The sequence below is a fragment of the Gadus morhua genome, chromosome 23 (genome assembly GCF_902167405.1).
Source record: "Gadus morhua chromosome 23, gadMor3.0, whole genome shotgun sequence".
NCBI lineage: Eukaryota > Metazoa > Chordata > Actinopteri > Gadiformes > Gadidae > Gadus > Gadus morhua.
In genome coordinates this window covers 10,937,644-10,952,405 of record NC_044070.1, presented here as the reverse complement: position 1 = coordinate 10,952,405, position 14,762 = coordinate 10,937,644, and the positions used below count along the sequence as shown (strand labels likewise).

Here is a 14,762-nt window from a genome sequence, read left to right as displayed (position 1 = left end):
AGAGAGAGAGAGAGAGAGAGAGAGAGAGAGAGAGAGAGAGAGAGAGAGAGAGAGAGAGAGAGAGAGAGAGAGAGAGAGAGAGAGAGAGAGAGAGAGAGAGAGAGAGAGAGAGAGAGAGAGAGAGAGAGAGAAAGGGTGGATAAGTGATAGAATAAACTAAAAAATAAATACAAAATGAGCCAAATACAGCCATGAGGAGAGCTGGACAGACAGACATAAATCTCATCCAAATTAAGCAAATACTTCCCAGAATTCAGTGGGATAACATCAAGGCACACACATAATTAAAATTGTTGATCCACTTGCTCCACTGACAACATAGCCATAGCCACACACCTTGGTTTGAATCTACGCTGTTGTATATAGCATAACATTACACACAATTAGGTCAAAACAGACCGAAAGAACACCAAAGGTTTTTCCAACGATCTTTATTCTATAGGACTCCGTCGCTACATGACCTTAGATGTATCTGTAGGGGTGGACTCACATCTCTGGGGGTGGTGGCGCTGGAGGAGTGAGAGGTGAACTAGGCTGGTCTTACCCTGAAAGCTGAGAGTTCCCTCCAGGGAGAGACGAGAAACCAGTCCAGAACACCCGGTTGGTTAAAGATCATCTTAGTTAACCAGCAGGTAAGCAGTGGGTTGCCAGCGTAACTATGGCAAACCCTGAATAGGCTCACGTATCAACCATTGACTAACAACTGACAAATATACAAAAATATTGACTAATCTGTCTATCAGTATAGAGCAACTACTACTTTGAAAAACTAGTCTTTGCAAATTTCCTGTGTGGGATTAATAAAGTACTAACTAATCTTCCCTACCACAACCAGCAACTAGAAACACAAACTGACTAACTGACAAGATCTATCTCCAAGCATCAACCACATACAATCATGTCATGTATCCTGTATGGGGATGTGGGACACTCAATGTATTGATGTTCTCACTGAGCATGAACCCTGAACCCCCCCCCCCCCCCCACACACACACACACACACACACACACACACACACTCACACACACACACACACACACACACACACACACACACACACACACACACACACACACACACACACACACACACACACACACACACACACACACACAGGCACAGGCACCACAGTGCTACTATACTACATAACAATTGTTTGATGATTCATGATAATTCTCACTGTAGTATAACTTTGCTTGTTTGTGAACAAGTACCTTCTTTCTAAAAGTCACTTTTTCCTACAGTAAAAAATAATACAGTACCATTTGGTACTGCAGTACACTATGATACAGTATGGTACCACAGTACTATTATGCAAAAAGAAATAGTACAGGAGTGTATACTTTTATATGTTATATATATCATAGTATTATAGTGCAGTAAGGTATATATATACATTTTATTATATAATAATTATATTATGGTATTATAGTACAGAAGAGCATAGTATGGTTTAGTACAGAATATTAAAGTATTATTATTATAGTATTATAGTACAGTAGGTCCAAGCTGTATCAGTGGTTTAGTTAGTTAATATTAGTATTTTATATTACAGATATAATATAATTAAAGTACAGTATATAGTCTAGTCTATAGTTTAGTAATAGTATTATAAATATTATAGTATTATATTAAAGGGTATTATTATAGTACGGTAGGTCCAAGCTGTCTCATGGCTTTGCTTACTGTCTTATCAAGATTGTTCCCAGTAAAGAGATTTTAATCTGCAGATTTCAACCAATCCAGAAACCCAGAGATTTACAGAGGAAATCAACATCCCTTAATATCTCTACAATGTTTAGTCTTTTATCAGACATATTTATCCAAAGAGACTTCCAGTAAATTCAGATCCATGTCATTAAGGAGAAGGTAGTGGGTTATGGGGCATCTTGCTCTGGGATGCCTAAAGGTAGGTTATGGGCATTGGGAATCAAAACACTGAACCTTTCAGCTGTGACTCAAACACTGTGACCACGAGACTAGACTAATCCTGCTCCAAACCTCTCTCCAACATCTCACAGTCAGAACAATCATCCACAGTTTGGACAGTAAGAGCTGTGAAAATCTAGCAGAGAGATTAGCATTGCTACCAGCCATAATAAAACAGGGCTTAGCCAGACCACTGGTGTCTGGTGTTTTCTCAAAGAGTCTCCGCTGCACAGAGAGGGTAAAACGAGACTGCAGATCTTCTTTCACCTCCAGACAGACGTCCCTTTCTCTAGGGAGAGGCTAGCCATCGCTAATGCTATGCTACCATTCTCACAGGGCTACGCTGGGAGAGCTAGCATTCCCGCTACAACCGCCTACACTTGATTGGACAAGATTTACACTTGAAGAGTTTGAAAATATACCCTTTTTAGTTGAAACTCTAAAGTCTTTTGCAAGAACACCCGCAGACTGGCATGTGACATGTGATGTAAAGTGCTGCATGGGAAGTAGAGCATTGTCAATCGGTTCACAACACTTTACTTCACTTCACACCGGTTTTACCTTGGCCTTCTTCGACATGTCCTCCGTGCCCCAGCGTTGCCGTCGACACCCGTCTCCACGCCGACCACACACCTGTTGCCGCGAGGTAGTTCCAAAGACACTCTGCCGATGAATTATGCAAATCCCCCGGCTGCTGTCTAACCAACCTATCAGATTGCACGGGATAACGCCTCGGACGCCCGTTTCCCGCCAAAAAAAACCTCAAAGCATTGCAGCGCTAGCGTAGCGGCTAGCAGAGATGAAGCACTCGCCGCTTAGCTCTGATCTAACGAACAGAATCACGCCTTGCCTCGCTAAGATTAAAATACACACGCGTTAACACACACATTTGGGTACACACACAGATCAACACACATGGATGCAAGATAGACCAACACAGACGTATACACATGGACCATATCACAACTTGCATGTGCGCACACCCACACACACACACACACACACACACACACACACACACACACACACACACACACACACACACACACACACACACACACACACACACACACACACAAAGTTACAGGAGAAACATAAGAATAAGTGAGTTGTTGTGTGTGTGTGTGTTTGTGTCCTGAACGCTTTAGTTTTAATTTAATGGTGTGACATCTGTCACCACAGCCATGACCTGCAGCCACTGGCAGACGTTGTTTGACACACACACACACACACACACACACACACACACACACACACACACACACACACACACACACACACACACACACACACACACACACACACAATACACACAGTACAGAAGTGCACAGACAGACAGTGATAGCACCATCTGGAGTATTAAGCCAGTGGTCAGAGCTCGGCTGTCATTAGGCTGATTGGACAGCTGATCCAGGAAGGGGCGGGGCTTGGTGACATCACAGAGAGCAGTCCAGCTGAGCGCAGAGTAAAAGCCACTTCTAATCTCATCCAATTCTCCTGTCATTCCATATTCTGAAACCCTGTCTCCAAATCAGCCCAGGACACAGACAGGCCTGCTGTTGTGTTGTTCGGATTCAGAATTGGCTCTTCGCAGTAAAATATTAGATTATATACGGCAGATATTTATTCTTACTTTCTTTTTATATCTCATTTTAATCCTTTTTTCAAAATGCGAATTACAGTCCTGTAACATTTCTCATTTTGGATTACAAGAGTACATCTGAACGTATTTGCTGTGTTTTATAACATTGTCTGAACTCCATTTAATAAACAGTGTAACTCGGTGAGCCAGGGTTTGCAGCGGTAGGTGCTTATAGGGAGAAGTATCTGGTGCCTCACGCTCCACAGCCTCCGTGGACGTAATCTTGATATAACGGTTGAACCGACGCCAACACAGATGGCAAGACTCATCTCCATCTCTGGAGTTGTGTCTGAGAGGGAAGAGCTTTTTCCTCAAACATTATTTATTTTTTAAATGGTTGTTTTCTAAACTGAGGAGACCTTGTACTGGGCTGGTTGAGGAGCCTGTGTGGTTCGAATAGAAAGTCATTTTTGTATTTTAACCACAGGTTTACTGTTAACTAATGTGGTCACTCGTGAGTTCTCTCTAGCAGGTCAAATCATTTTAAACTATTGACGTAACATTAACAGGTTCAACCCTAGCATTAAAAGCATTCATAGATATCACAACATAAATTATTTTATAAAATAACGACAAACAGAGTGTGTTTCTGCTGGTTGGCTCCTCTCATCAACAGAACCGTTCTCCATGGTCCCCACCCTGGAGGGCAGGAGGGTCTGTGAGCTGGCCATGTACATGTCAGACCACCATTTGTGTCATCAGAACTAGATTGGACCCCTCATTCAACGTCTGTGTTGTTTTTGCATCGTCTATACTAATTATTGTCCAGGTTTCCTGAGAATGTAAACGAGAGTAAAGGTGACGAAATTTCTAATGACATATGAAAAAGAGAAAGTCTGTGAAAGAGTGGGTGAGAGACAGATGGAGAAAGAAAGAGAGAGCGATAGGGAGAGCACGCTGACACACATTCATCTTTAAAGTACACACCCACCCACACACACACACACACACACACACACACACACACACACACACTCTAACGTGTCATGACCTACAACACCACAGGCCAGACGCCGTCCCCATGCAGTCTCAGATCAGATAGTGAATGCTAGATGTGTGACATGAAGTACTGCACATGGAGAGACAGGTGGCGATGTAGAGTACACTATCTACTGATGATAACGCACACACACACACACACACACACACACACACACACACACACACACACACACACACACACACACACACACACACACACACACACACACACACACACCTCTATTACACCAAGTAGCTGCTGCCACTCGGGCAAAAACCACTCAGTCACTAATCTCTGCACTGATCTGCAGAATCACACACACACACACACACACACACACACACACACACACACACACACACACACACACACACACACACACACACACACACACACACACACACACACACACACACGCATTCACTAAGTAACACACACACACATACGCTCACTAACACACGCACACATACACAAACTCAGTTACACACAAACATACACACACTAACACACACAAATACACACATGCACACACACAATGACAGTGATACCAGTGCACAAATGAGCACTGAAAACCACACACCTGATGAGAGCGATGATTTCAGTTAATCTGAGAAAAAATCTTCCCAACTCTCCATGATATAAATACTTAAATTGATATTGTACGTACTGTGTTAAAAGTGGAAGTTATCAGAATTTGTTCTTAAGAAATTGTAAGAGCGTGGAAAGCAGAACACAGCACTGGTAATAGCCCAACATCCAGCGCTCACTCACCCAGGAGACGTTCTTGTTCTTGGGTGTCTTGGGCATGGCGACGGCCCCGGAGGCAGGGGGGGGAGGCCCTGCTGGGCAGCGATCAGCCCCACACTCGCTGCCACGAGGCTGGGCAGGTGGGAGCAGGGTGGGGGTCTACACCCATGGAGCCTCCCTTCGCCCTCCGACGAGACGACAACCACAAATCCCCCAAAACTGCAGACTACCTCAACATCAACGAAGTTGAGGACCAGAGAGGACCACGTAGACCCAAGCAGAGATCAGAGCAGGTCCAACTCCCGCTCACTGCAGAGTATCCCAGCAGAGATCTTCTATGTCAACCCCAGCTGGTCCAAGAGGAAATCCTCCTTCCATCTAGGACACTGATTATGTATTCACGCTGAGTATGAATATTCAACATCCCAGCAGGTCTGACCCCGCCCCTCCCTTCCACACAGAGCCAATCACAGGGCAGATCTCTGAGGCTTACGGAGAGGACGAATGAAGCGGTGAACTATATGAGAGGGCAGGCTTTCTCACCTCCTCCTCCCACCTCCTCCTCAGAGCAGGTAAATCGAGGTTCGCTGTAAGCAGCCTCTCTCTCTTCGCTAGAACTTAAAATAGTGTTTTTTCTATAGGGCATGAAAACAATAATCTATGCAACCCTGACACTTTTAATTTACTCTCTTCAGAGTGCAGACTGATGTGTCTGCATCTCTCTCTCCTTCTCCCCCACTCATTACCTAGCACTTTCTCCCTTTCCTTCTCCCTCCCTAGTTCCCGCCCTACTCTCCGGGGAACATCGCTCTACCTGGGAGCAACCGGTTTCCACGACGACACTTGCCAGGCGACAGGCGACCTCCTAAGGCCAGGGGCAGCGCATTGAGAACTAGACTTTCTACGAACCCCACACGTGTGTCTTCACAACCAAAAGCAAAGCCTTTGTTACTGGTATTTGATGTTATTTTTAACTGAATTCTTGTCCCTGTTGTCGCTTCACTTGTGAAGCACTTTGCAACGCTGTTTCGCTCTAAATACATTTGGATTTGATTTGATTGAACTAAGATGAGCCTTGTTTGTAAATCATCCGAGCTGATGATTGATTATTGATTAAAGGATCGGCTGATATGGACTGATGTCTCAGACCAGTACCAGAACCAGGACATCTCTACCACTGCTCTATCCCCATACCAGTACTAGGAGCTCTCACGCCAACCCTTTCATATATTTTAATCTTCTTTATTTATCTGTCTCTCCCTCTCTCTCTCCCACTAACAGCCTATCTCGCTCGTCCTTTTCCAACGCCGGCTGGCTCTTTGGTTAAATCCTGTTGACCTAAAATGGCCCAGTCAGAAGAGATGACCCCTCCTCTAGATGGGGGAGGTGAGTGGTCCCTGGAACCTCGCCAGGGGATGAGAGGAATATCACCACAACACATGTCAAACCATGTAGCAAATACGCCTAGCAGAGACGCATGTTCGATTCCCCCCGGCGCTTCTACGCTGCAAGAAAGTCCCTCTCTACTTCAACAAACTTCCTGTATTGTCCAACCCCAACCTGCTCTTTATAGACCTGTCTCTCTACTGTCTAACCCCAACCTCCTCCTTAATGACCTGTCTCTGTACTGTCTTAACCCTACCTGCTCCTTAATGACCTGTCTCTGTACTGTCTAACCCCTACCTGCTCCTTAATGACCTGTCTCTGTACTGTCTATCCCCAACCTCCTCCTTAATAACCTGTCTCTGTACTGTCTATCCCCGACCTGCTCCTTAATGACCTGTCTCTGTACTGTCTAACCCCTACCTGCTCCTTAATGACCTTTCTCTGTACTGTCCAACCCCAACCTCCTCCTTAATGACCTGTCTCTGTACTGTCTATCCCCGACCTGCTCCTTAATGACCTGTCTCTGTACTGTCTAACCCCAACCTCCTCCTTAATGACCTGTCTCTGTACTGTCTGACCCCAACCTCCTCCTTAATGACCTGTCTCTGTACTGTCTTAACCCTTCCTGCTCCTTAATGACCTGTCTCTGTACTGTCTAACCCCTACCTGCTCCTTAATGACCTGTCTCTGTACTGTCTAACCCCTACCTGCTCCTTAATGACCTGTCTCTGTACTGTCTTAACCCTACCTGCTCCTTAATGACCTGTCTCTGTACTGTCAAACACCTTCCTGCTCCTTAATGACCTGTCTCTCTACTGTCTTACCCCGACCTGATCCTTAATGACCTGTATCTGTACTGTCTATCCCCGACCTGCTCGACAATTACCAGCAACTGAATAAATGTCGGAGCTAGCCAGTTCAAAAATTATTTGCCATGTTTAATGGGATGTATGATGTCTGATTCTAAACATGCGTTGCTCTGACGCAACGCCAGATAAATACCAGACGGGTCAACACTTCCAGTCTCCTCCAGCTTATACCAGAGCTCCGCTTCTCCTCGTTCTCCTAATTGGCTGACAGAACATCTGGTCCGGGTCTCTGGGAGGGGGTCGACGGTCTGGAGGCCCTAGGAGGCGGAGGTAAGGCTGCATAGGGGCCTGGGGCCAACCCAGGGGCCCCCAACCAGCTAACGATGCAAATGATGCTAACAATGCTAATTATGCTGATGCTGCAAACAATGTGGCTTTCCAAGCCTTCTGCAGACCCTCCCCCACTCCTCATCTCCTTCTTCTAGTTCTTTACCCTATTTAATCTTGTACTCTCTCAGTCTCGTCATTCTCTATTTATCCTTTTTCAATTCCCTCTCTCTCCTCTACCATTATATCCCTATTTCCATCTCTGCCTCTTTCATTTCATCTTATTTAATTATCTCTCTCTCTCTCAGATTAAGGAAAAAGGAGACGGAGGAGATTATAAAGCGAAGGGAAGGCAGAGATGATTACAAATTTTGAGAGAAAGAAAGGGAGAGAGACACAGAGATAAAGAGGGAGAAAGAGACAGATAGACAGACATAGAGGGACAGAGAGAGAGGGACAGTGACAGAGAGAGTGTGTGAGAGAATGGAGAGACAGAGAGCTACAGAAACAGAGAGAGAGGCAGAGAGATAAAGAAAGAGACAGAAATACAGAAAGAGATAGTGAGAATCAGACAGAGAGAGAGAAAGAGAGAATCTGGCATGGAATTACAATGAGCATGGTTTCTAATACCAATCAAGAGGTTTTACTACTGACCTATTTACTTCAGCCTGCAGGTTGTGATAGACATGCTGTAGTGTTTTTATATACTCTTTGAAATACAAGTACAAAGCAGTGTCATCATTTTATGCTACTGGACAAGCAATTATCATAAATACAGCATCGACAGTCGTAAAGCATTTGGGTGTGACTTAATTAGCACTGATCATTTAGGTTAGAATATTTTAAACTAGGCAACGTTGAGCTATGCTAGGCTATTATAACATGATTAGGCTATGTTCCATTAGGCTAGGTAATGTACAGCTAGGCTAGGCTATGCTACACAACCCAGGCCTCCACAGAGATCCATGCCCCTTTCCAGCTGCTGAGTGATATAACAGATTATATAAAAACTATAAAACCCCATCGAGAGCCGAGACATTCCTGGGGGCCTCCGCGGTTAATGAGCTGCTCTGTTTCCGGACTTTTCCGTCCTCCCTGGAAAAGGGAAGGAACGCAGAGTCCAACGCCAAGGAAACTCTGCTCCAGACGTGACGCTCCCGGAGCGGGCTTCAATCCCAGAGCCTGGAAAACTGGGAATTCTAGGTAGGAGAGAGGTTAGCTCACTGCTACTACACAATGAGCTCATCGGCTCCTAGGGAACTGAAACCTTATGGAGCCCTCATGGACGCCCTTCACCTATTTCTTAAAATAACATTCTCCAAGCGGTGGAGGGACTATCCAACTTACTTATCTTTGACAGTTGCTGCAGTAATGGCTAGTAGCTTCCCACATGATCGATGTGGTTGAGACTGGAAATATCTGCATAGCCATGTATAATCCTGAATGGTATTATAAATATTTTGGCACACGAACAATGATGTCACAGCGAAACCTCATAACAACTAAACATATCATAAAATGTAATGTTGTACACCAGCGTAACCTCATGAGAGTATTTATTAATCTCCAGGCTCTGACCTCATACCATAAATCATTGTTGCTCTGAATTGGCCAACTCATCTGAGTTAGCTAAAGGGCGGATTCTGGTAGCTAGCTGGTGGCTTCTGCTAGCTAACTGGTGACAGGTGGATTCTGGTAGCTAACTGGTATAGGGTGACCAGGTATCACTGTTTTCTCCGTGTCTATTGGCCTTTCCCCAGCTGGAACTGTCCCGAAAAAAATTAACAGGATTCTAATAATATAATAAGTGGTAAGTGAACCCAAAATAGTTGTATTTATTTTTTAAACACGGTATGACTTATAAGATCTTCAAAATAGTAATATATGCCCTTTTGTCAATGTTACTCAAATAAGGCTGTTATTCTACTGGAATCCTATGTTTTTGAACCTTCAGCTCTGCCCTGAACCAAAGTTATTTTTGTGAGACACTTTGACATCATGGCACCAAGGGATACCGGCAGCGAGGTTTGTGATTATGTGTGGAAATCCGTCTGGGCAGCAGTTGACGTTGGTGGCTTAGTCCAAGAGAGGGTTAAGGTAAAAGCATAACTCCATGGTGTGAGGTGCATTTTATGTACAACATCGCTCATTATGACTCTCATACATAACAAAACGGTCCTAGCTTTAAAAATGGTCACCAAGTTGCCGTGTGTCGTTCCCAACGAGATAACACATTCCCCCTCCTTCCTAGAACTCTCCTCCCAAAATGTAATTTTTAAGATTCCCTAGTGATCAATTTGAGTACTACAAAATTATTTTGATATCGTTACAATATCGTTATAATATTTGGACCAATCAACGCTCCAAATATAGAAAGAAATTCATCCACTCAGATCTCTCAAAGAAATGTAACAATCAGATCGCTCAAAATGAATACATTTGACTCCAATCTGATTGGAGAGAAAAAAAAAATCTGCAATCTGTTTGGTTGAAAAATATATTTTTTCTGTATCTATCGGATCTAATCATATCTCATCAAATCCCACCGGATCGTTAGAATACTGAATCAAATCGCATCAAATCGTTCCATGTTCAAATGTATAATCCCTGAAACGTATCGTAGCGCAAGTAGCTAGATACGTATCGGATCGTTCTATAAAGGAGAGATGCACAACCCTAGTAATTAAGTAGAAGGTCAGACATATTTTCGCCGGGCCAGCAGCCTGGTTACTCAAGAATGCACAGTGGCATTGTCTGCTTCGGGCATGGCCATGATGTCCGTAGTCGCCGTTAACCCAGCAGATTTGGTCTGGTCTGGCAGCGTTTAGTCCCGGATATATGTCCTTTTTTCATTTCAGAAATAATAACGTTAGCTATTTAGTTGATACATGGATTGCCAAACCTCAAAGGTCTCAGTTTTTCAATCTGCTCACATTGAAACTGGTAGCTCGCTTGTTGATTTTAGTAGCTAACTTTTAGCTAATTGCTCGATAACCGGGGGATTCTGTTAGCTAAATCGTCACTAGCTGGTGGGTTCTGTTTGTTAGCTATAAGTTATTTTTGTGAGACACTTTGACATCATGGCACCAAGGGATACCGGCAGCGAGGTTTGTGACTATGTGTGGAAATCCGTCTGGGCAGCAGTTGACGTTGGTGGCTTAGTCCGAGAGAGGGTTAAGGTAAAAGCATAACTCCATGGTGTGAGGTGCATTTTATGTACAACATCGCTCATTATGACTCTCATACATAACAAAACGGTCCTAGCTTTAAAAATGGTCACCAAGTTGCCGTGTGTCGTTCCCAACGAGATAACACATTCCCCCTCCTTCCTAGAACTCTCCTCCCAAAATGTAATTTTTAAGATTCCCTAGTGATCAATTTGAGTACTACAAAATTATTTTGATATCGTTACAATATCGTTATAATATTTGGACCAATCAACGCTCCAAATATAGAAAGAAATTCATCCACTCAGATCTCTCAAAAAAATGTAACAATCAGATCGCTCAAAATTAATACATTTGACTCCAATCTGATTGGAGAGAAAAAAAAAATCTGCAATCTGTTTGGTTGAAAAATATATTTTTTCTGTATCTATCGGATCTAATCATATCTCATCAAATCCCACCGGATCGTTAGAATACTGAATCGAATCGCATCAAATCGTTCCATGTTCAAATGTATAATCCCTGAAACGTATCGTAGCGCAAGTAGCTAGATACGTATCGGATCGTTCTATAAAGGAGAGATGCACAACCCTAGTAATTAAGTAGAAGGTCAGACATATTTTCGCCGGGCCAGCAGCCTGGTTACTCAAGAATGCACTGTGGCATTGTCTGCTTCGGGCATGGCCATGATGTCCGTAGTCGCCGTTAACCCAGCAGATTTGGTCTGGTCTGGCAGCGTTTAGTCCCGGATATATGTCCTTTTTTCATTTCAGAAATAATAACGTCAGCTATTTAGTTGATACATGGATTGCCAAACCTCAAAGGTCTCAGTTTTTCAATCTGCTCACATTGAAACTGGTAGCTCGCTTGTTGATTTTAGTAGCTAACTTTTAGCTAATTGCTCGATAACCAGGGGAATTCTGTTAGCTAAATCGTCACTAGCTGGTGGGTTCTTTTTGTTAGCCCTCCTGGTTTCAATCATCCCAGTTACTGAGGTGATGGGATAGGACAGTATCCCTGTGGCAGCAACTTCGAGCTGTGCTGCGCTGCAACCAATTTCAGATGCTAAAGGGTTGTTGGCTAGTCTGTATATTAAAAACATATGGAGGCAGTGATGAGGACAAAAGTGCTGCATTGTGGGTAATCTGCCTGGCAAAACCACTGATTGGATGGTTCAATGGCTAATCACTTTCGGCTTCCCAAATATGAATGATGGTATTTGACACACTCAAGTAGTAGTTCAGTTGTATTGTATTGAATGATCCATTACTATTTATGGGATTTTAAAAGTTGTAAAAAAGAGGGCCCGCAGCTGGTATCTGCTTGGTTTAGCCAGTTGTCATTAACATATATTCAAACTATGGTATTCTTTCATCCAGTGCTTGAGAACCAACCAGGAATTGCAATCAATATTGAAGAAATCTATGAGTTCTGGGGATGTTCGAAGACAACCAAAGCCTCCTATGTTATATAATAAACCAGCCAATAGAACCACACTGTGTGTGTGTGTGTGTGTGTGTGTGTGTGTGTGTGTGTGTGTGTGTGTGTGTGTGTGTGTGTGTGTGTGTGTGTGTGTGTGTGTGTGTGTGTGTGTGTGTGTGTGTAGGTAAGTGCGTGTGTGCATGAGTCTGCGTGCGTGTGCTCGGAGAACGTTCTGTTCCAAAAGTGCAGTTCTGTCTAGGTTCCGACCAATGACATCATCATCCAGACAGGAAATGACCCGTATAAAAACATCATCAGCGCTCAGCTTTTTAAAATGTCATCTCTCTTTCCACCCTGGCTATCAAACACAGAAACAGACACACACACACACGCACAAACATACAAACACACACCCCAGTGTTTGTAAATGGCTGTCCTCCATGGCCATCTTGTGGTGATAACCTGCAGTACAGAATTAGACTTGAAGGGAGAACATGAATTACCAACACAAAGCCATCAGTCAGCCGGACATCTCATCTCTCTTAGTGCACATTGAGGAGCACTCACACACACACAAAGACAACCTCACATGCACACACACACATACACACGTACACACACACACACATACACACACACATCGTGGCTTGATAGTTCATCAATCTTTTTGCCATCCCAGGACAAGCAGAGCATAAAATAATGATCAGACCTTCCTGGTTCACCATACCCAATCAAAACAGGGCGAAGCAGTCAAAATAATATTACGGGATGTCACGATGTGTCTATTAGACACGTGCAATGTGCCTCTCTCTCTTTCGCTCCCACTCTCTGGGGCGTGCGAGCTGTGGTCCGACTTACGTTTGGAAGCTGAGCACTCCGACGATGGCCGAGTCCACAGCAAGGCATGAAGAGGAGCGGGGCGGTCGAGGAACGAGCTGCCACCGCCCACGCTCAGCCTTCCCGGTGATTGGCTGGCTGAGCACGCCGGCGAACCAAGAAGTCCAAAAGCAACCACGAAGTCCAAACCCAATCAGGATGTTAAAACCCGAAGAAAGTCCCCTAACCTCCACCCTACCCTCCAACCCCTCCCACGAGTCCAGCCACACCCCCGACCGGAACACCTTCAGGATCCTCAAGGCTCCCCGGGTCAGGTCCGGTCTAGCTCCATGACCGAGGGAATAGAGGCGATGGATAACTTGCCGCCGTTTCCCTCTTTCTATTCTGTCCTTCTGTGTGCACTCTGCTAGCTGGGCTGGGCCCGGGTGGGCTATGTTAGGTGGGCAACACTCGTTTACACTATGCTAGCTTGGCTATGCCAGTAGCGCTACATTAGCTGGACTAAACTAGGTGGGCTACGCTAGTTGCACTGTGGTAGCTTGGCTACGTCTGCAGTGCTATATTAGCTGGGCCAAACTAGGTTGGCATAGGTGGGCACATACATTCAAGTATAGTTGCACTATACTAGTTGGGCTATGCTAGCAATGCTGCGAGGTGGGTTACGGTATTCGGGCTAACCTAGGTGGTCTACGTTAGTTGCACTACGCTAGCTTGGCTCCGCTGGCAGTGCGACGCTCGCTGGGCTACACTGGGAGAGCGATGGCAGTGCTTCGCTAGCTGGGCTACACAAGTTAGGCTACACTGGTGGGGCTAAACTAGGTGGGCAATGCTAGCTGGGCTATGCTAATAGGGTTACGCTAATAGGGCTTTGCTGGCAGTGCTATCTGCCTAGCTTGGCAACACTAGGTGAATCCCAGTGGTACAACATAAGTCCTGAGGTTCCCTCAAAGGATTAATAAAGACTTATCGTCTTGGATCCCAGCTAGACTAGACTCGGGTCACAGTAAGTTCATCGCCTGGTCCGATAGGGAGCAGACAGAGGGGGTACAGGAGGAGGAGTTAGAATGTCCTCGGGTGACTGCTGCTAAACCAGCCAACTCCTCCGATCTCTGGTCTCGGACCTCCAGAATCTCCTCGTCCCTGCCTCTCTCTACATCCCTCCCTCTCTCTACAGCCCTCCGTCCCCTACCTGCTCCTCTTTATCCATTGTCCCTCCGTTGTGTCTGCCTCCGTCCGTCCTTCATCTCCTTTGTGTTCTCCCTGAGGTTACCTCCCGTCTGGACGGTTCCTTCACTTGCTGCTGTCTCACTCGCCCCCCTCGGCGGCCAGGGGAGAGAGAGACTTGCAATGAGGTGGTCTGTCGTGGGGAAATGTATGAGTGTGTGTGTGTATGAGAGAGAGAGAGGAAGAGTGACTCTGGTGGTGCAGTGTCTGTCTCTCTGCTGCAGAGGCTTTAACCAAACATCATAAAGGAGAACTGGACAAGTGTCAAGCACACACACACACACACACA

General features: G+C 44.9%; 1 protein-coding gene across 4 annotated transcripts in view; it reads right to left on the bottom strand.

The window, feature by feature from the left end:
* Nucleotides 1-14,762, bottom strand: part of cacnb2a (calcium channel, voltage-dependent, beta 2a) — a 68,116-nt gene that overhangs the window by 45,124 nt on the left and 8,230 nt on the right. Inside the window, exon 1 of one of the 4 annotated variants that reach the window (XM_030348801.1) lies at nucleotides 13,271-13,472. The exons of 2 other annotated variants lie outside the window; for them this stretch is intronic. In XM_030348801.1, coding sequence (XP_030204661.1) covers nucleotides 13,271-13,318 — 48 coding nt within the window. In that variant the 5' untranslated portion in view covers nucleotides 13,319-13,472. Of the gene's footprint in view, nucleotides 1-5,325; nucleotides 6,025-13,270; nucleotides 13,473-14,762 lie in introns of those variants that run through there. One more of the 4 variants, XM_030348802.1, reaches the window with a different exon arrangement.